This window comes from Labeo rohita, chromosome 19, assembly GCF_022985175.1.
Source record: "Labeo rohita strain BAU-BD-2019 chromosome 19, IGBB_LRoh.1.0, whole genome shotgun sequence".
Taxonomy (NCBI): Eukaryota; Metazoa; Chordata; class Actinopteri; order Cypriniformes; family Cyprinidae; genus Labeo; species Labeo rohita.
Window position 1 is genome coordinate 34,419,880 of NC_066887.1, and position 22,689 is coordinate 34,442,568.

The window sequence follows — 22,689 nt, forward strand, 5'->3', positions numbered from 1 at the left end:
GTTTTGATTTCAGCAAATCAGTTTGAGCGAACGCAGACAACGTGATTAATATTCATGAACCCAGCAGCTCATTAATCCTCAGTGCATTTTATATTGTTATTAGTACTAGAATTCGTAGTAGTTTTGTTATCTTAACAGCATAATTTTTTCTTTTTTTTTTTTTTTTACAATAGTTACTTTCCTTGGTAATTAGTTACTTTTATAATTTAAAAAAATCAGTTACTATTTGTGAGAAGTAACTAGTAATTATAACTAATTACTTTTTTAAAGTAACATTCCAATCCCAACACTGTTAATGTATTAATCTCAATAAACTTTCATACATTTTATTTATTATTTTTTTATTATTTTTTGTTAAAGTGGTTAAAAATAGTTGAAAAATGGTTGTTAAAAGTGTATAATATGGAAATATATATTCGTATTTATGTATTGAAAAAAAATACTGAGTATGGTATTTGAGTTTGGTAATTTTTTACAAGAGGATTATAATAACATTATATAGACATTTACAAACAACAAAAAGGTACAATAAAATTAATAAAACTTTAACTAAAATGAAAATGACAGCAGAATAATACTAAATAGAAAAATAATAGTAATAATAATAGTATACCTCAATAATAATAAAATTACATTGCTGTACAATAAGTTGACTAAGAAGGATGTGCCCTCTTTTGAAAATCTGCTTAGGGCCCCCAAAAGGCTAGGGCCGGTGTTTTAACAAATAATGCTACCCATCAGATTATGCTACCAACACTGTATTTTTCATATTGTAATGTTAGGTTTAGGGTTGGGGTATAGCCTAGGTGTACACGTTAATAAATCCTCACACAACATTAATATCATGCCGGAAGCAAAATCTTATACGTAGCGTTTTTCGCTGTCGAATTATGCTACCATCTGTTTTAAAGGGAGGTCGCAAAATCTGACAGCCTGCTTGCATAAGACAATGAAACTGAAAAAGCTCAGTATCGATTCATTTTTAGCAAACACATTTGTCATGAATTGAAATGTGCGCAAAAGACTGACGCAAAGAATACCACATCTAATGCATCCTTCAAAACAGGCCGAGTGAAGGCCAAAAAAAAAAAAAAAAAAAAAAAACCTGCCTTCTGATGATCCTTCGACGCAGCGAGATGACGTGCCAGCCAAGAAATGCAGACTTCCACAGCATCCTAGGATGCGTTCTTCCGTTTGAGTACCAGCCTTTGTTTATACAGACATCTAACCTCTTTTAATGATTCAAAATATCCAAAAACGCGAGCGAACAACCTGGTATTAAGATGCGTTTTCGGTGATCCGATCACATTTGGTCAGTCGAGACACATTACTGTTTTCCTCTGACATACAAATGCGTCTCCAGTGACAACTAGCGGTCCCCGTGTTATTTCGAGCAAATATGGTTGCTGAAGCTTTTTTAATATATCACTTGTAATTAAACTCAGAAGTTTAGTTTTTATATTTGTTATATTTGCGTGTTTTCTTGCTACGTATCAGAAAACAAATGTGCTTACCTTGTACCTTTTTGTTTTTCCCTTGCTGCGTATCGCTTAAACAAAAAATAAGCCAAGCTACCTCTATGAAAAAAATGTATTTACACTTGTAAGCCATTATATACTATTTTAGACTCGCGCCTAGACGCACATTAAAGATTAAAGCGTCTGTTCCTGGTGTCCACTGTGCCGGACTGACAAGCTGCTAGTTTATAAACACTTTCGTTTTCGTAAAGGTAAAATCTTGGAACCCTATGTAGTCCCCCAGCTTCTTTTCACAGATTGTGATGATTTTTCAGTTACTAAATGTACATTAGATGTATGTTTTTTGTTTATAGATGTTTAGATGTTGTCAGTGGATTCATGAGCTGAAAGAAATGTCTGATATCAGTTTTTACACATTTACATGCACACTCACTATTAAGACATGTATTTATTATACTTAACATTGAACACAACACATTGTCCAAAGAAGCACATTAATGCTGAAGGATCTGATGATCCTCAGATTCAAACTGTGTGTATTTTGCTTCAAGAGAGCAACCATACATTTGTTGGTCTGCGGTTCTTTGTCATAAAAGGAGCAATCGGTTCCCCATCTATTGTAGTTTTTGCTGTGTTCACCCCTCATCACACCACAGCTGACCTTATAAAACGATCATGTTTCTATTTTCATTAAAAAAATTAACGTCCAATATATTCCAGTGCATGTGCAATAAGGTTTGCATACTTAAGGAAATAGGGTTATACTAGAAATGCAAACCATAATTTTGTGTGTATATATATATATATATATATTTTTTTTTTAATAAAAATAATAATAAAAATCCTAGAATCGCCCCTGGGCCAGCCTAAGGCACACCTGTGCAATAATCGTGCTGTCTAATCAGCATCCTGCCACACCTGTGAGGTGGATGGATTATCTCGGCAAAGGAGAAGTGCTCACTAACACAGATTTAGACAGATTTATGAACAATATTTGAGAGAAATAGGCCTTTTGTGTACTTAGAAAAAGCCTTAGATCTTTGAGTTCAGCTCATGAAAAATGGGAGCAAAAACAAAAGTGTTGCGTTTATAATTTTGGTCAGTGTAGCTTCCCAAAGGGTAAATTTAAATTTATTAAATTTATATATTATTATTTAATATATTATTTATTATTTATTTAATAATTATTGACCTAGAGACTCCAGAGAATTGCACTGCAGTGTTTTTTTTTTTTTTTTTCCAGATGGAGCAAAAAACCTAGGACTAGCTCGCAAAAGTAGTTTTTTTTTTGTTTGTTTGTTTGTTTACATTTTCTCAACCATTTAACAAACAGTTTGATTAACAGCAGTGGTTCTAGAGGCAAAAGTCTATTGTATGATATAAAAATTGTGTGTATGTGTGAAAAACCGTGTAACAGACAATCGTTTACAATTAAAAAAATGCAATATCGCCCCCCAGTAGCCGATTTCTTTCAAATTTCTCATAGGCCCTTTGGAGTGTCAAACATGCCCACTGAGTATCATTCCGATCGACCTCCGGTAAGCTTGCCTATAGGTGCTTAAAGTTCATCGGCCTATGGCGACCATGTTGTTGAGATATGCAAATGTCTTATAGACACTTGTGACTCTTTGGACCAAGACCTTGCATATACCGATTTTCGTGATGATAGGATGCATGAAACGGGTGCATTATGGAGTGAATTTTGTGCTAATATCAAACAAATCCAGCGTTTTGCAAATAAACACAATCTGATTTGCAAAGAAAAACTCAACTTTCAAACAAACGCAAAGTGATTCGCAAATACAGAACTCTTTTTGAGAGAAAATGCAGTGGTACGGACAAACATATGTATTGTGTGTTAACTGTGAGACTTTTTTTCTGAGGAAATTTGGCTTGATTTTCTCACAAATGCAGTTGAGCAACTTCCTTTCCCAAAAAAACAGCAGATGGCGCTGTTTGCTGAGACCTGAAACACCTTTATTGTGAACATTTATTGTAATTCTGCTTTATATGTTGAGACATAGCCTACAGTGGAGAGAAATATAGTATAAAGTATAAGTATAAAACTACACATAGACAACCTAGTAGGCTAATCTAATTATACAAATAGGCTACTATAATCAAACTAGTTTAAGTTCAGGTGAGCTTTATTGTGATGCAGCTATGTAAATGTACCAAAATATAGTCTAAATAAAAAAATACAGTGGTATTTGTAGTAAAGCTGCCATTAATGAAATGGTAACCTGTAAAAACATGGTTGCCACACTTTTACTATAGTGAGACATTAAAACTTTAATCAGATCATTAACATGAGAACAGTCAGTCAGTGTGAGGCAGGATCACATTAGCGATAATGGGATGAGACAGGAGAAACTGTACCTCTCCTCACTTTCACTCGGATTATATAATCAGAGAATATTTCTTTTCAATTTAAATTGGTTTATTTAAAAGTAGACATTTCAAGCTTTTTATACATATATGTATCATGTATGTGAGGCACATATTCACTGAGAGTCAGGTTGATGTGCCTGTGAAGAAAGTTCCCAGAGACAGAGAGAGCACACCCTGTTTGTTTTCTTTATTTTACAAAAGCACATTGTTTTTGTTATTATGACAAATAAAAGTAGACCCATTGCAGTTTCTAACAATGCCTTGTTCTTATCTGTATTTTAATTATTTTCATGGTCATCAAGAAAACGTGACAAAACACACTGGTGGTCTTCAACCCCAAATATTATTTTTTTTAATCATTGTTAAAATCATTCTGAAATACTGATAAGCCACTGTTTATCAAAAAGCTGAATTTAGTATTTTATCAGCATGAACTTGATCCTTCTCCCCAATTCACAGGACAAAAGTGACACCAGAAGAGAAATATTCATCATTTTGCTTAGCTAAAAAATACATAATTATTTTAGACACAAATGACTGCACAAACATTTTAGATATTGTACTAAGTAATGTGATATGTTTTCAGTTTTTTATTTTATTGATAATTAATTACCTCTTGGGTGATATTACCATATCTGATCCTAAATTAAATTGTCTAAGCTTTCATTTTTGAAACAATATTGACACTCTGCATAATACATTTGCATTTTAGTATCACAATATATTGTGACATGATATATTGTTACTATACACCTGCGTTGTTTTGAATGTTGAACACTTCTATCAACGTATGTATATATTCTATATCCCACGATCCAACAGTGTCAGGGTACGTGCTGGATAGATGAGTCGAGAGACGAGATACGATACAAATAACAATTTAATATAACTCTTAGTAGGAACAGGCAGGAACAGGCAGGAACAGGCAGGAACCGAACGATAATCCACACACATCCAAATAACGTCAAGGACCGACAGCAAACTCAAATCACAAGTTATAAAGGGTGGTGATTAAGACTATAAATAAACTAATCAGGACAAAATGAGGACAGGAAGAACCAAATCCAATGGGAAAAACAAACATAAACAGTCCAAATGGAACACAGAACTCTGACAAACAGAGGATATGGAGAATGGATAAGTTTTTATAGGAAAAGACTGCTTAGTTAAATGTTTTGCCATGTCTCTACTGATTTTTGAAATAACCAATCATGTCAACAACTTTACAGCACTTGTAAATTTCACTGATATAGGGTCGCTTTGTGAAAACATCTAAATGGTTAATTATAGATATAGTAAGACAGAAACTCACTTGTTTCCCACTCATGGTGGTCTCCTGTATTCCCTGAAATGGTAAATGGGTGTGTTGGGTCTCAGGAGACTAGTGTAAATTGACCAACAGCACCATCTGCTGTTTTTTTTTTTTTTTTGAAAAGGAAGTTGCTCAATTGCATTTGAGGGAAAATCTGCCTGCACGCATTTGTGAGAAAATCAACCCAAATTTTCTTATAAAAAGGCTCACAGATGTAATACACAATAAATATATTTGTCTATACCACTGCATTTTCTCTCAAATAGACTTTCCGTTTGTTTGAAAGTCGCATTTTTCTTTGTGAATCAGATTGTGTTTATTTGCAAAATGCTGGATTTGTTTGATGAATATTGGCACAAAATTCACTCCATAGGGTGCATGGCCATTTTTATGTGTTTTTCACTCTTGTAGCACCACCAAGTGGCCAAGCTCCATGATTTTTTTTCATGCAACGTTGTTCACATCTGCCTGTTACAGGGCATTCACACAGAGTGTCAGCGTCAAAGCCTCTGGTTTACTTTGAATGGAGTGACGTCAAACGTTGCCAAGGTCCATTGCACTGCATCACTGGTGTTGTTCGCAGCAGAAGTTGAAAACTTTTCAACTTTTCAAGCAGCAACACAGGTGTCAGCCAGAATGTCTTTTTGTAATAAAGAATGTAACTTAGACATATTTTGTTTTGTTAAGTGTTTAGAGTTTAGCAGCTAAACTTTAGCTGTGGGCACAATTTGCTTGCATACTGTGGATGTTTAACAAAATGTTTTTGTCATTATTTTAAGAATGGATTGGAGCACAATATTAATGTTTTGTGTAAAGGTAGGGTTGCCAGGTTTTCACAACAAAACCTGCCCGATTGCTACTCAAAATTAGCCCAATCGCTTTTTGAGGGGGACTTGCTAACTTGCTCAAGGACTCCTCTCTGTACCAATCACAACAGGCCTTGGCAAGCAGACCAATCAGAACGGAGTAGGCTTATGGAAGGGAGGGGATACAGACTGTTCGTTCAAATCAGTTTTGAAATAATTGAGAAATAACTATGTATAAATGTATAATCTGAGAAAATAATGTTTTCTGACCTTAGATGCATTTACACCTGTTGTAGGGGACTCCAACACAATATGTGACCTTCAACCACAAAATCAGTCATAAGCGTAAAAGAAAAAAAAAAAAAAAAAAAAAAAAAAAAAATAGTAATAATGAATAAATCAGCTTTCCATTGATGTATGGTTTGTTACGACAGGACAATATTTGACAAGATACAACTATTTGAATAAATTGATCATTTTGACCCATACAATGTATTTTTGGCTATTGCTACAAGTAGCACTACTTAAGACTAATTTTGCGGTCCTTCACATCAATATCAGTTTGATCAGAAGCATTTAAATGTCAAGTATTTCACTGCTATAAAACACCATTTCATTAATGATTATGTAACAACATTTTATGTATTCTTCATCCTTTGAAATGTGTCTCAAATGTGTCTCAAACTCTGAAATGTGGAAAAAAAGGACAAAGGGACATCATAATAAGATGAGTCTGTCTATATTATATTCTTATTGAAGTAGATGTGTCAGATTAGAAATAGTTGAAAAACAAAAGAGAAAAACAAAATTTAGCTGGAATTTAAGAATACTATTTCTCTTCAGAATGAACCAAAAATACTTAAATATTAGAGCCCTTGATCTAAACACATGACAATAATGTACCAGCAGTTTTGGCTGAATTTGGATTTGATATTTCATATTCTCTATGCACAAATAAAGACAATGAATACCTGTGTGTGGAGGATGATAATACGTGGTCCTCATCGTAATAATATTCTCCTCTATTACTACTGCTCAGTCACTGCACCATTATGGCTCATAAGACCTAGAAAAAATACAGCAGATCATGATAATTGCATTTTAAGTAGAGATATCATTGTTCTCATAAATATGTTATTGTCAAGATGCACTGATGTCACACTTCTCATTTATGTGTTCTAAGAAAAATGTAAGAAAAATGTACACATCTTCATTCTGTTCAAAAGTTTTCACTCACCGGCACTTAATGCATTATTTTTCCTTCAGGAGCATCAGTGAGTGTTTGAACCTTCTGTAATCGTTGCATATGAGTCCTTCAGTTGTCTTCAGTGTGAAAAGATGGATCTCATTGTTGCATTTTAACTATCACTAAAAAAAAAAAAAAAAAAAAAAAAAAAAAACACACAAAGAGCTGTGAAGCAGTCAGGTAACAATACAGTATTAAGAATCAAGTGTATATAAACTTTTGAATTCAACTATTATTTTCTCTTGTGGACAATATGTAAACATCTTTTATGTGAAATATCTTATTCAGGTAAGTACTAAATAAAAAATAACATGCATTTGTATGATGCCACTTATTTTGGTCAAATACTTAACATTTTGCAGATTTTCCAAATTGCATATTGGTAATCTGTCCATCCCTTGTTCATACATTTTAAAATGTTTTTAAAACAAGGATATTTAGAGGTTTAATGCAACAGTGATAATGCAGAATATTTCAAACTCACCATTTGATCTCTTCTGAACTCTCTTTTGTAGATGCAGTAACCAGCTGTTGCTATTCTTCCTATAACATACTGTGTAAATTTTGTTTCACAGTTTGAACATTTTCCATCTGTAGAATGAAAATAGAAATAATAAATAAAAACAAATTTTATAATAAATGTTTTTATAATCAACTTTATATAACTGTATTGGACATTTACCCCATTCCACTGAAATAGGTTCTGTTAGGCTGCTGTGAATGACAAAACAGTCATAAGATCCTTTGTGATTTCTGTCAATCTTCACGCTAGTTCTCATCTGAAAGGTTTCATCATCATTTGGTCTGATTTTAGATGATATTTGGTTCTCAAGGACAGTTTCCCCCAACCTAATGTACACCTCAATATCTCTGGGGTAGAAACCAGTGGCCAGACAGCACAAAACCAGCTTGTGTTGATCAACAGTGTATTTCCTCACAAAGACATGAACATCTGGTGAATCTGGAGCAGAAAATAATGATGAAATTAACAAATAAACATCTACAAAGATTTTGGTTTTGTCTCTGTGTTGGAAAAAACTCCATTCTTAAATTTCTTATTGACAGTTCAACCCAAAATAAAAATATCATTTACTCACCTTCAAGTTGTTCCATGCATGTATGAGATTTCTTCTTCTTCTGAACACGAAAGAAAATATTTTAAAGAATGTGTTTAACCAAACACTTTCTGGTCCCCATTGACTTTCATAGTATTTTTTTTCAATGGAAGTCAATGGGTGACAGGCAACTGTTTGGTTACACAAATTCTTAAAAATATCTTCATGGTCCACAGAAGAACCTCATACAGGATTGGCTCAACATGAGGGTGTCTAAATAAAGAGTTTATTTTTAAAAATCATGTTTTTTCATTGTGCATTCAAATTAATCTCAATCAAACTGCAGTTGGGTTATTTTGATTAGGTAAAAATAACTAAAAATACAGCTAACTAACACAATAAAACACAATAAAAACATTATAACATAATAAAAAACATGATTTTTGAATATAATTTTTTTTTTTTGTGCAAATAAACTCTTCAAATGATGACAGGATTTTAATCCCTTTAATCTAACAATATATAGCTGCCATGTCATGACTTTTTTTATGATACACACATGCAAATCTAATAACTGTAGTGAAAACCCTTGCAAATATGGACAAAATCTTCAATTAAATTCAATTCAAATTTATTTGTATAGCGCTTTTCACGATGCATGTCGTTGCAAAGCAGCTTTACACCAAATTGACATTTTTACTATATATTTAGTAGTAGCTTGATGTACATATGGCAGAGATGTGTGGTAAAGATCAATTAATGACGTAATCAAACAGACAAAGAACACTATAAATTAGTAGCAGAATTCAGTAGTGCTGTATGTTTTCAGGGTTGGCATCATCTGAAGTCCTCTGTGGGGTTGGCATCATCTCTTCTTAAGTGTTCTGGATCCAGACTGGAGCTTGTGAATTCCTAGTTACCATGGGATGTCAATCCCATGGCAGAAACAGAGAACAAATAGGAACATAATCAGCATAGCTGCTGTTCAAACTAAGAAAAGGAAGATTTGTTAAACCAGAGCTAAAAGATTAATAATGAACATTTGATCAGATATAGCTGCAGGAAAAGTTTATGAGATGCATTATTCGAATGCTTGGCTAAAAAGATGAGTCTTTAATCTAGATTTAATCAGAGAGAATGTGTCTGATCTCTGAACGTTATCAGGAAGGCTGTTCCAGAGTTTGGGTGCCAAATGTGAAAAAGCTCTATCTCCTTTAGTAGACTTTGCTATCCTAGGAACTACCAACAGTCCAGAGTTTTGTGACCTTAGGGAGCGTGATGGATTGTAACATGGTAGAAGACTAGTTAGGTACGCAGGAGCTAAACCGTTAAGTGCCTTATAGATAAGAAGTAATATTTTGTAGCTGATGTGGAACCTAATAGGTAGCCAGTGCAGAGACTTTAAAATTGGGGTAATATGATCATATTTTCTTGATCTGGTAAGGACTCTAGCAGCTGCATTTTGGACTATCTGTAGCTTGTTTATTGAAGATGCAGGACAAACACCTAGTAGTGCATTACAATAGTCCAGTCTAGAGGTCATGAATGCGTGAACTAGCTTTTCTGCATCAGAAACAGGTAACATGTTTCGCAGCTTGGCAATGTTTCTAAGATGGAAGAATGCTGTTTTTGTAACATGAGAAATATGATTTTCAAAAGACAAGTTGCTGTCTAATATAACACCCAGGGTTTTGCATAATAGCAGAAAATTATTGGTCATCCAATCTTTTACATTTTTTACACACTCTGTTAACTTTGATAATTCAGAAGTTTCATCTGGTCTTGTTGAGATATATAGTTGAGTATCATCAGCATAACAATGGAAACTAATCCCGTGTTTTCTAATAATATTACCAAGGGGCAGCAAGTATATTGAAAATAGTAGAGGATCTAGGACAGATCCTTGTGGCACTCCATACTTTACTGGTGATAACTGAGATGACTCCCCATTTAAATAAACAAAGTGGTAGCGATCAGACAGGTAGGATCTAAACCATCTTAAAGCCTGCCCTTGGATACCTGCATAATTTTGTAGTCGATCTATTAGTATGTCATGATCTATAGTGTCGAACGCAGCACTAAGATCAAGTAAAACTAGCAGTGAGATGCAGCCTTGGTCTGACGCAAGAAGCAAGTCATTAGTGATTTTAACAAGTGCAGTTTCTGTGCTGTGATGGGGCCTGAAGCCTGACTGAAATTCCTCATAGATATCATTTTTTTTGCAAGAATGAGCACAGTTGAGCAGATATAACTTTCTCTAAAATTTTAGACATAAATGGAAGATTAGAAATGGGTCTGTAATTTGCCAGTTCACTAGGGTCTAGTTGTGGTTTCTTAATAAGAGGCTTAATAACCGCCAGTTTGAATGGTTTAGGGACGTGACCTAAAGATAACGATGAGTTGATAATATTGAGAAGCGGTTCTTCTGCCACAGGTAACAATTCTTTCAGTAATTTAGTGGGTACGGGATCTAATAGGCATGTTGTTGGTTTAGACACAGTGATGAGTTTATTTAACTCTTCCTGTCCTATAGCGGTAAAGTACTGCAGTTTTTCTTTGGGTGCGACGAAAGAGGTTGACATTAGATGCAGTATAATCTACATTGGTTATTGCATTTCTGATGTTATCTATTTTATCAGTGAAGAAATTCATAAAGTCATTACTATTAAACTGTAAAGGAATATTTAGATCAGGTGGCGTCTGGTTATTTGTTAATCTAGCCACTGTGCTAAATAAAAACCTTGGATTGTTTTGGTTGTTTTCTATGAGTTTGCGGATATGCTCAGCCCTAGCAGCTTTTAAGGCCTGTCTGTATCTGGACATACTGCTTTTCCATGCAATTCTAAAAACTTCCAAGTTAGTTTTTCTCCATTTGCGCTCAAGATTGCGAGTTTCTTTTTTGAGGGAACTTTTTTCAATTTGATGGGGGCAACAGCTTCTAACGTATCGGAGAAGATGGTGCCCATATTGCTAGTCATTTTGTCTAGATCCTCTGTATTAAGGGGTACACAGAGCAGTTGAGATAAATCAGGCAGGTTATTTGTAAATCTATCTTTGGTGGCTGGAACAATAGTTCTGCCAAGACGATAACACGGAGCCATATAGTTAATATCAGTGATACGCAGCATGCACGATACAAGGAAATGGTCAGAAACATCATCACTTTGAGGTACGATATCTATATCAGTAAGATCAATTCCATGGGATATAATTAAATCTAGCATATGATTAAAATGATGAGTGGGCCCGGTGACATTTTGCTTGAGGAATTACGACAGATTTTTCTAATTTCGAGTGCATTAAGTGTTTGATCATGTGAAGGGCTGCTGCTGTATCAAACCCAGAAAGTAAAATCAAGCACTCAAATGAGAATATTTCAACAAGTCCTCATAATGATAATCATGATAAACAACCTCTAGAAACAGCCTCCTGGACTCATTGTGTCAAAGCACAAACACACACGCAGGAGCTTATTAAAAATATCTGATTAAAACATACTCGTGTGTTATTAATGTGGAGATCCAGTCCATGCAGTTCACAAGGAAAATCTTCAGGAGTTCAATATGTTAAGTATGACGGTCCCATGTCATTTTGGATTCTTTGGCTTTGGGGTTTTTATCAATCCACTGCAGAGTGTCAGAATTAAAGGCAATAAACCTGTTTCCCTCACATGGATATTCATCAAAGGCCATCAGACTCACTGTTCTATTAGGAAATTTCTCCTGTTTACAGCCAGTTATTCTGTGAAGTACATGGAGCTCTGCAATCACAGAACAACATTTGTGTATAACACTCGTAAATATATCTGTATACATATACATACACACAAACACATACAATGATTATGAGAAAAGCACTTACTCACCAGAACACTCTGCATGACAGATCGGATGATTTAAGAACCTTCCTTTAATTTAGGCGGTTTTGGACTTTCATTACAGTCATCTTCAGTCAGATTCTTTCTTATCCAGAGGTGTTCTTCAATAGTGAGCGATCTGTCTGCCGTCAGACTCACCCACAGCCCTAAATCAAGAAATGAACCTGCTTTGGTCAGGACTGCATACATGTAGTGGAGCTAGTGTTTCTCTAAAAAAGAGAAAACACAAACCACAATGAAAAGAAGTAGTGAAACCTTTCTCCTTTCAGATAGCATGTAAAAACAAGGCATGGTTTGTAATGACCTACTAAACATACATCCAACAATAATAAAATCCACACTAGAGGATAAGTAATTTCTAGCTATAGTTTAAAACTAACAGTTAACTCTGAACTTTATTTGGTTGCAGCATTAAGCATAAAGCTGAACATAGCTATACTCAGGAAAAAGATACAAAAGCTGTCACTGGGGCAGCATCTTTTCAAAAGGTATATACGCCTCTCCTTTTTTTAATCCCTAAAGCTATAGCCAAAATAGTGCAATTTAGTGTTTTTCTTAAGAGTATCGGGCCGTGAGGACCTTTGTAGGCTACATGTTTTTTTTCTGAGCAAACCACTACCAGATTCAAACTACACACCTGAAACTTATAAAGCGGCAAAATAATGGAAACAAGCAACTATATATGTGACCCTGGACCACAAAACCAATCTTAAGTAGCAGGGATATATTTGTAGCAATAGCCAACAATACATTGTATGGGTCAAAATCGCGTTTTCTTTTATGCCAATAATCATTAGGATATTAAGTAAAGATGGTGTTCCATGACGACATTTTGTAAATTTTCTACCGTAAATATATCAAAACTTATTTTTTGATTAGTAATATGCATTGCTGCAATTACTGTCATTTGGGTAACTCTAAAGGCGATTTTCTCAAAATTTAGATAAAAAAAAAAAAAAAATATATATACCACCTTCAGATTCCAGATTTTCAAATAGTTGTATCTCGGCCAAATATTGTCCTATCATAACAAACCATATATCAATGGAAAGCTTATTTATTCAGCCTTTTAGGTGATGTTTAAATCTCAATTTTAAAAAATTGACCCTCATGACTGATTTTGTGGTCCATGGTCACATATTTCATATGCAAATAACATTCATAAACTGTATTGGAAATAAATAATGAACAACAAATAAAAACTGCAATTAAACAAACAAGAATCATGCATTTTTTGAAATTGATTTTTGATTGATACACGCAGATGAGCGCTGTTTAACTCGGGTTCGTGTTAAAGAGCGCTAACAATATAATTTATTAATACAATACTCTCTTTTAAAATGTAAATGTCAGCATTGGAGCTACTTGCCAACATTGTGTCTTAATGTCTTAAGTCTGTCAGGTAAAACAAGAGTTTATTGATGCAGTTCAGTCAATCTTCTATATTATTCCAGCTATTATCAAGTATAGTAATAACTGCATAGGTCTCAAATTTGCTACTGTCGACCAAAAAAAATGTGCTTACCTTGATTCGCATTGCTTTGAGTAGAAATTAAAAAAAAAAAAAAAGATTGATGCCCCTCACTGGCTACCGATGAAATTACACTTTCGTTTTCCAGCTGTATATTCCATCTGTATAAAAATGACGAATCTCTCCAGCAGAGGGCACTAAATGATTAAAAACGCTACAATGACTGTAGATTTAGTCGACTAAAATCTTATGATATTTAGTCGACTAAAAATAGAATAAAACTAAAACAATTCAGATGACTAAAATATGACTAAAACTAAATGCCAGTTTAGTCAAAAGACTATGACTAAAACTAAATCAAAATTTGCTGTCAAAATTAACACGAACTAGTTCAAATATTTCTAAATACTATCAAAACAACACATTTTAAAATAGATATAATTGGGGTTTTAAAAACAAGTTTTAAAGCAAAAATGATCATGTTAAATATTTAGAACTCATTTTAATTTATATACTTCACAACTGATTGAGATGTGGATTCATAGTTTACTTTTTACTCACAGTATATTATATATTTTTGGGTTTGTTAAGCGTGTTGTTAAATATTTGTTTGATAATATGATAATACAGGCTATTTTTTAATAAATCCCCTGAGTGGCCCATCTGAAAAGAAATTTGTCTGGTTGGCATGATTGCAAATAACACATTATACGAACTGTATTTGAATTGAAATATTATAGCTGGACCTTAAAGTTAACAAAAGTAATAAAGAAAAGTAAAAACCATATAGGTATCTAAATTACATGTTGTACTAAAAGTGGCTCACTTTATCTGCATTCACCGTATTAAAAAACACTGTATAGTTGTATTATTTGTTAACTGGCGATGCATGATATTTTAAATAAAATCTTTTATTAAATATTCTGTTCTGACTCCTGAAAAACATTATTACAGCCCTGACCTTATTAACTGATATTTAAAGCCATAGTGGTTTGATTTTCCTTTAGCTTATAATGATACAAACCGAGCAATTGGCGGAACATGCTCTTGATATTGAACATTAAATGATTTTATATTTTTTGTTTAGTTTTTTTTTAGTACTATTCTTTGTAATTTGTAATTAAAATATTATTTAAAAACTTTTTGAAAAGGGCAAAGTCACAATGGAATTAAATCCTGATATTCAAACTTTGTAATGCAGAAATTCATATATATATTTGACACTAGAGGGCATGTGATTATGGAAGTTAAATCTGATATAAGTACGTTTTCAGGCCACCAACTTTAGCGAAGATATAATTAGGGATAACATTCAAAGGTGGAGAGGGTTATTAAGGAAATTCTTGAGCCAATTCATTTTAAAAGTAATAATCAGCAATATGCATTCACACAAATACGTTTATTTGAACGTCATTGAGTTGTTAGAAAAGAAATGCATAGTGATATCATTGCATGATGAATCATCAAATCAAAAAAAGCTCATTGAAACGAACTGTCCGAAAGAACCAGTGACTCGTGACGCCAATCCAACCAGTCGACCGGTTTATACTCTTTCCGCTGCCCAATGACCAAGGCTCACCAACCACATGGAGGCAGGGAGAACTTTACTAGACCTGCCACAATCTCAAGGTCACAAATAGTCAAACCATTAGAAAATACAAGATCCAAGGTGTGTCCATTTTCGTACGACGGACCATTCGCATACTGAATTAGGTTGAACAATTCGACAAGATTCTCTTGTCAGTAATTGATAGGCAGCAAACATGAATAATAAAAGTCTAGCATACTTCGTCATAATTCCTTCTAGAAATTCAGTGAACTCAGTAATTAAGTTAATTTGCGTCATCAGCACCTTGAAACTAAGCTTCGACAGACAAATTTCTTTTTAAAAACGCAGGCCAGGCTGCCACCTCAACCAGTGGTGCAAGAGCTAAAGTTACAGTCTAATTGCACAACCTCCGTAAAAAAGGAGCACATTAACCCTCGTTTAGTCATTGTGTACCTTATTGTTTTTGCTTATTCATATTTGTGTATTTATTTTGAAATAAACATTCTTTACTGGTGCTTTGATTCTTTTCTGCATCAGATCCATCGAATTTACTTTCAATAACACGTTCATCATGCGATTTCTTGTTCCTCACAGTTTGCTCAATCTTTGTCTGTCAAAACCGAGTCCTCGTGTGTTAAACCTCGGGCATCTGTCGTCTGGCCTAGAAATGATAAAGCAGAAGTAAAAAAAAAAAAAAAAAAAAAAAAAAAATCCTTACAGTATTTCCCGTTTTGGTAAATGTAGAATGTAGTACACTTTAATGACAGTATATGTTATAATGCCTTGCATAGTAAGCTCCAGTGTAAATTTTAAGATAATAAAAATTATTTAAAAATCATCATCAAATTTCATCATCAAAATCAGTTTACATATTTCCAACATGGTATGCTGTCATATACTGCTCTTCATACATTTTAAAATGTTTTTAAAACAAACATATACTGTATAAAGTGAATGATTATATTGAAAAATGTAGAACTCACCATTTAACCTTTTCCATTGAACACACATATTGACAAGTAGAGGTAGAAGTATAATTGCAGCTGTGAATGCTAAATACCATAGAGATATTTCACAGTCCAAACATATACTATCTGTAGAATGAAGGGGAAAAAAACATTATCCATTCGAAACAGTTCTCCTAATGCAAAAAGAGAGTCACTAAAAATGTTTTAAAATGTTATCAATGCCGAAGCACTATTCGTTTATTAAGGAAATTCTGCTTATTCACTCAAGACTGAATTTATAGTGATATTTACCCCATTTAATTACAACCTGTTGTTTCAGACTGCTGTGAATGATCAGACATTCATAAGGCTCCATGTGGTTTCTGTCAATCTCCACACTAGTTCTCATCTGAAAGGATCCATCAGCATTTGGTCTGAATCCAGATGATCTTTGGTTCTTAATGATAGTTCTGTCCAGTCTGATGTTCATCTCAATATCTCTGGGGTAGAAACCAGTGGCCAGACAGGTCAGAACCAGCTTACTGTGATCATCAGGAGCTTTCCTCGCAAAGACATGAACAGCTGGTTTACCTGGAGCAGAAAATAATGCAGTTGACAAATAAACATTTACAATGAATTTGCTTCTCAGTGCTTTCTGTGCCTGATTCTGTTTTGTTTTGATAATCCAACGTGACAATCTGAATTTTAACTTTAAGCATTAAGCACTTATTCATGCGGTCCAGATTAAGATTATCTGCTGCAACAAGACACAGGGCCTTTGGTTGTTTTGAACAAAGACATTGTGTGTTGCTTCCAAACGTCTAACATTTCCTACCCACAACACTTCTTACTCTCTTAGTCACTGGACTGAGAATGAGTGACTGAGATGTAAGATGTGAAATGATTTCCTCATGAATTTAAAGTCCAGGAACTCTGACAAAACAGATGCCATGCAACAAAACAATAAAACTAATCTGGAGAAGAGATCTTCAAAGAGGGCAAACAACACCATCCCTATTGCTCATTTACAACCCCCTTCCTCCCTCTCCTCTCCCCCCCCCTGCATCTCACACGTTTCCCCCAAAAGGTTCCACTGAAAGTCACTAAGAATGTCCATATTCTACATGAGTTACACTTTGTGAATATGTTGAACTTTCCCTTTCATGTTTGGTATCGTTATAAAGGTCTCCGTGCGATTGGTAAAATGGTCTCAATTTCACAGAAGTCACTTATATTATGAGGAAGACTGAACACTTTTGTAGAATTGTGTTTTGCTGCTGAGGGGTGTGTTTTCCCCTTAGGGTCAGGTGAAAATCCCAGCAAGGTGTGACCCTGGGTCACGAGATCTCCTGACAAACCAAAAGGTTTTTTATGTGTTTACAACTGATTAGAAGATTTGTTTGTTTTGGTCTGGGTATATAAGCGAAGTGACAAAACATTACGGGGGGGATTCTGTATTCAGAAGAACCCCACACTGTGTGTGAGAGTCTCTGGAGCTTTGGCTCTAAATCTCTCACACGCTGCTGTGTATCTCTAGGCGGTCAGGTATGCATCTCTCACTCTTAGATTTATCTTTGAGTAAATGATGTTATGTATTTATTTGAATTGGAACTAAATTTAATTCTGAATTGGACTTTCATTGTTTAATTGTGTAATTGGCGTGATACATCTTACCTGACAAACAAATTGTTATATTTAATTCAGTCTGATCTCTTCTGAAATCATTATTTCTAGTAGATTAAAGTGTAGTCTGATATTTTTCACAAAGTCTGCGTCCAGGATGGTCACACCGAAGTACCAATGGTTGGACCATGGGGAACACCATTAAGGGCTTCCGTTTTCTGACTGTCACTGGCTTAACACGTTGTAGTTCTCGTGATTATAGAAAAATACACTTTATGGTGAGGACTGCAGGGTGCAGTCTGCATAAAATGTATCATAACCACCCCTCAACCTCTGAGTAAGCCCAGAACTGGCGAGTTTGTGCCATGCGTTCACTGTTGGCCAAGTGAATTGCAAAGCGATATTAGGTCCTTAATAAACGAATAATTGAAAGTAGGGGATTTACAGAATAATCAAGTATCTGAAGTAATACACATTGATATTTGTGGTCAGCCTAAATTAGAGTAAACACCTAAATTCTAACGATCATATGAAATTGGAGTCAGATTAAATATGGAGCTAGATTAAAAGTGAAACTAAATCCTGATAAATTAAGCGAACTTTGCAGATGCGCTGTGAAAAGACCGAACACGCATTAAACCTTCAACCAGACAACTGGACTCCGCATTTGGGCCAGTGGATGGATCCTTACAGAGATATCCTGAGGCAAAAACAGCAGCCTCATTCACACTGCCAGTTACTTTGTCACTGTTTGTTGCTAGGCTCTGTACTTTAAGTTGCATGTGGGGATTCATATAGTGCTGCCTCTCTAAACGCATCTTTAGAAAAATGTGATCATTATATAGTTTTGTGGACATAACTCGGTATTTGGGCTATACAGTGTACAGTCCTGAACAGAATTTTTGGACCATATGAAATTGAGACAAAAATGATATATTCTTAACTTCATTTAAAAGGTTTCAAAGAGCAGGATTAAAAAACTGAAGCTAACCCAGCTGCTCCAGAGATATTGGGGTTAAAAAAGCTTAAACCGTGTGAAAAGCCCAATAAACAAACCACAACATTTTGTTTCTGAGGATAAAAATGCAGTGGTCTACCTAGTTTAGAGTTTAGAGTCTTCTGACCTGAAAAAATAACCACTTTTTTTTTTTTCCAGTGACAGAGATACTGACAGTTGAATAAATGCTACACACAAATGCTGAAATGCAAACAATCAGGAGTTAACTAAACAAACCAGTCAGAGCTTACTCTTTTTTGCGTTGTTAAATGTGATGATCCAGTTCAAACATCCCCTGAGGTAAACCTGTATATGTTCATTGCGCTCTGTTTCATGGTCCCATGTCATTTTGGTTTCTTTGGCTTTGGGGTTTTTATCAATCCACTGCAGAGTGTCAGAATTAAAAGCAATATAATTCTCTCCATCAAATCCATATTCATCAAAGGCTCTCAGACTCTTCACTGTTTCATTAGGAAATTTCTCCAGTTCACAACCAATTATTCTCTGAAGAACATGGAGCTCTACAATCACAGAACAACACTCATGAGAAATTGGAGTAAAAAAAAATGTATAACATGTCTGATAATTAACAAGAGAAAAACATTAAACTCACGAGAACACTGTGGGTTTGTGCAGTTTGACAGAGTCCTAATCCAATGTATGAACCACTCTCTAGAATCAGGTGGTTCTAAAGGTGCTTCAGTCCAGTCATCTTCAGTCAAATTCAATTTTATCCAGAGTCTTTTTTCATTACTGTAGTGTTTGATCTGTCTGTCATCAGCAACAGCCACAGCGCTGAACTCTGGGAGTGTGTCTGCTTTGGAAAGAGCTGTAAACTTGTAGTGGAGGAAATGTTTCTCTGAAGAACATAGAAAACACAAACAGCAAAGAATACATTACACACACACTCAAACACAACAGACCCCAAACTACACTGTAAAAAATAAAAAACACAATATGTTGAGTCAGCTTAAAATAATTTGTTACCCAACTGCCTTAAAATTTTAAGCTCAGTCAACTAAAATAAGCTTATTCAACTTGAAGTGTTAAGGGGGGTTGGTAACAACAACAAAAACGGGAACTGCCGTTTTTTCCCCTTTTTCTTTTGTGAAAACAGCTGTTTTCTGTGTCTCCAAAAGTTGATCACATCAAAAATATAAATAGTATAATACGGTGCAAAAAATACGTGCAAATAAATTAATACATATATGCATATATTTAGTAGTTCTAATGTCCCTTTACACTAGCTTTGCTGAAAAATAGTTGTATTTAACTATAAATATTACTTGAAAGAGTCAAATGGTTTACAGCAGCCTAGGCTACATTTAGTAAGTAACTGTATTTATAAGTCGCATTTTTTGCTGCTGTCGACTAAAAAGAACATTGGCTACCAAAATCATTAAAAACTGTGCTTACCTTACAATAAAAATGTAATCAAAATCATTCTTATTTCTCTACAATTTTTAAATGAGATTGTATCAGATATTTTTCTCCTTTATAGTCTATTTCAAACGCGCTTTCAGAACCGGCAATTGTGAAAGTGAAAGTTTCATGTCATGTTCTATTGACTGGCTGCTGATGAAAATACACTTTCATAATGAAAAAAAAAAAAAAAAGCTTTTCTCCTGCCAGATAGTGTAAATGTAAAAATAATGTAGGGTCTTTCTTAAACTGGAACGTAAGATGCACACTAGAGGCTTTAGTAACCAGATAGTCTAATTAACTCTGTACTTTATTCAGTGGCACCATTTGTTCTTAAAGCAGAACATAGCTACACCCTCAGGAGGAAAAAAATTATACAAAAGCTGTCACTTGGGCCTTACCTTACCTTGTGGGTTCAAGTGTACTACAAGTGGTAACTAAATACATTTTTTAATACAGAAATAATATGTTAAAAGCACATTTTTAGTTCATATTAATATTAATGATTTTGCAATGCAAGCAGATGATCGCTGTTTAAATCAGGTTCGCGTTAAAGACAGCTAACATTTATTCACATACTATTCTCTCTCTTAAAATGTAGAGTAAATGTCAGCATTGTACTTTTCAACATTATAATAGCCTATAAAGGACTTAAGTCTATCAAAACAAGAGCTTATTGATGGAGTTCAGTCAATTTTCTATTTTATTTCAACTAATAAACGTAGCCTACATTAGGTAACTGTATATGTCCCAAATTTGACCAAAAAACTTCATGCTTACCTTGTTTTGCATTGCTTTGAGGAGGAATGAGAAAAAAAAGAAATAATAAAAATCGCCAAAACATTATTTTCTATACAGAAAACGTTTTAAACGAGAGCACATCAGCAATCACCTTTCTTTTTTCAGATCTTCCTTAAAGTGGTAGTTCATTTCGTCTCTTCCAGGTGTTATTGAGCGCACTGATGCCCCTCACTGGCTGCTGATGAAATTACACTTTCGTTTTCCATCCGTATAATGAAAGTCACTGTCAACAACATCTTTAAACGCTCTGACACTAATAACCGCAAAGGTATATAAATAACCGCAAAATAAATAAATAAATAAATAAATGATAATAATAAAATAAATGAATAAATAAACAAATACAAATAATACATCACATAATACTAAACCTCAAATCTTCAATGAGAACATCTAAAGTTTACTTCTGGAAAAAATCTTAATTTGCTAAAAATATAGAAGATCTGATTTATTGTAGAATTACTAATTACATCTTCAATAGTGCAATTAGATTACTATACAAATTAATCTCTCCAAATAAGTATTTAATTACGTATTTCCCCATATATGATTGACTTCGTTCAAGTAATAAGATAAATCTTTTGTTTTGCAAATTATAATAACTCTTTTTAGTTTTTATAATAACTTCTTGATAATAATAACCTTTATAATAATAATTCGGGGGGCGAATACACAGTATTTGTTTGTTTGTTTTTTTCATAGCATAGCTGGAAGATTAGAATAGAGTGTCTAACATGAAAACGTTTCATTTAGTACCTGTGAACTTGTTCTCATCTCAGTCTAGTTTGTATCGAGCTCCTAATCAGACACTACAAACGCTGGATTGGGAATCTGAAGCTGCTCAGTCACTCCATCAGACCTGTGAAAGATACAGCAGATTATAGTAAAAAAAAAAACTCCATCTTGATGGCATACAGATATTATGACAACAGATAATTATTATGGGCATTCTTAGTATCATAAAAAAAAAAAAAAATAAAAAAAAAAAAAAAACATACCATCAAAATCACCATGTTTACATACTTCTATTGTCATAACCTGTCAAACTGTCTATTTCTAATTCATACACAAGTTTTATTACAAAGACTGCTTTTTACCACCTTCGCAATATTTCCTGACTGCAAATGCTATCAGCACCAAAGACACTGAAATTCATGCTTTTCCAGACACTTTTATGCTTTGATAATCTCTCATCTCGGCTATTTTAATTAATTTCTTATTGGGCTGCCCGATAAAACAATCACAATATTATAATATGTTGCAAATTCTGCTGCCAGAGTCACAACAAATTCCTTGTGCATTTGCACACACCTGGCGAATAAAGCTAATTCTGATTCTAAAACTCATATACAAACTGATAATCCAGTGTGACAGTTTAACCAATGAATAAGCATCAAACATCAAATCAGTCCAGATGAACATTATTCTGCTGGGCCTCCGTTTGATTTGCATAGAGACGCCATCTACTGCAAATATTGCATATATGAACAAAATATAATGTTTTCCTTTTTTCATAACTTAGACCAAATTAAACATTTTTACAATTAATATAACCACATTCAGATTAGACTTTTTCATGAATGTTTCAACTGTTTGTCACCGAATGACCATATATCTCCATCTCTCTACCATTCAAAAATTAGAAAAGCCTCTGGACTGAAATTATGTGTGAAAAACACACACACACAAGCAAGCTAAATATAAAGTGATCTGA

At 34.1% G+C, this 22,689-nt stretch overlaps 2 protein-coding genes across 5 annotated transcripts in view; one reads left to right on the forward strand and one right to left on the reverse strand.

Annotated features, from left to right (window-relative positions):
• Window positions 1-22,689, forward strand: part of LOC127181892 (zinc-alpha-2-glycoprotein) — an 898,082-nt gene that overhangs the window by 363,078 nt on the left and 512,315 nt on the right. The window lies entirely within an intron of this gene.
• Window positions 10,672-21,081, reverse strand: LOC127181891 (zinc-alpha-2-glycoprotein-like). Of its 4 annotated transcripts, none has more exons than XR_007829827.1 (8): window positions 20,955-21,081; window positions 19,366-19,611; window positions 19,004-19,273; window positions 16,445-16,723; window positions 16,169-16,279; window positions 15,778-15,846; window positions 12,154-12,311; window positions 10,672-12,048 (listed from the first exon to the last, which is right to left on the reverse strand). XR_007829827.1 is itself a non-coding variant. In XM_051136891.1 (6 exons), exons 1-6 carry the CDS (start codon window positions 21,016-21,018, stop codon window positions 15,785-15,787), a joined length of 1,032 nt encoding a protein of 343 aa, XP_050992848.1. In that variant the 5' UTR covers window positions 21,019-21,081; the 3' UTR covers window positions 15,021-15,784. The 4 variants fall into 4 exon arrangements, 1 of the variants encoding a protein (XP_050992848.1); XR_007829826.1 differs by having other exon boundaries at window positions 12,154-12,374; XR_007829825.1 differs by having other exon boundaries at window positions 15,696-15,846.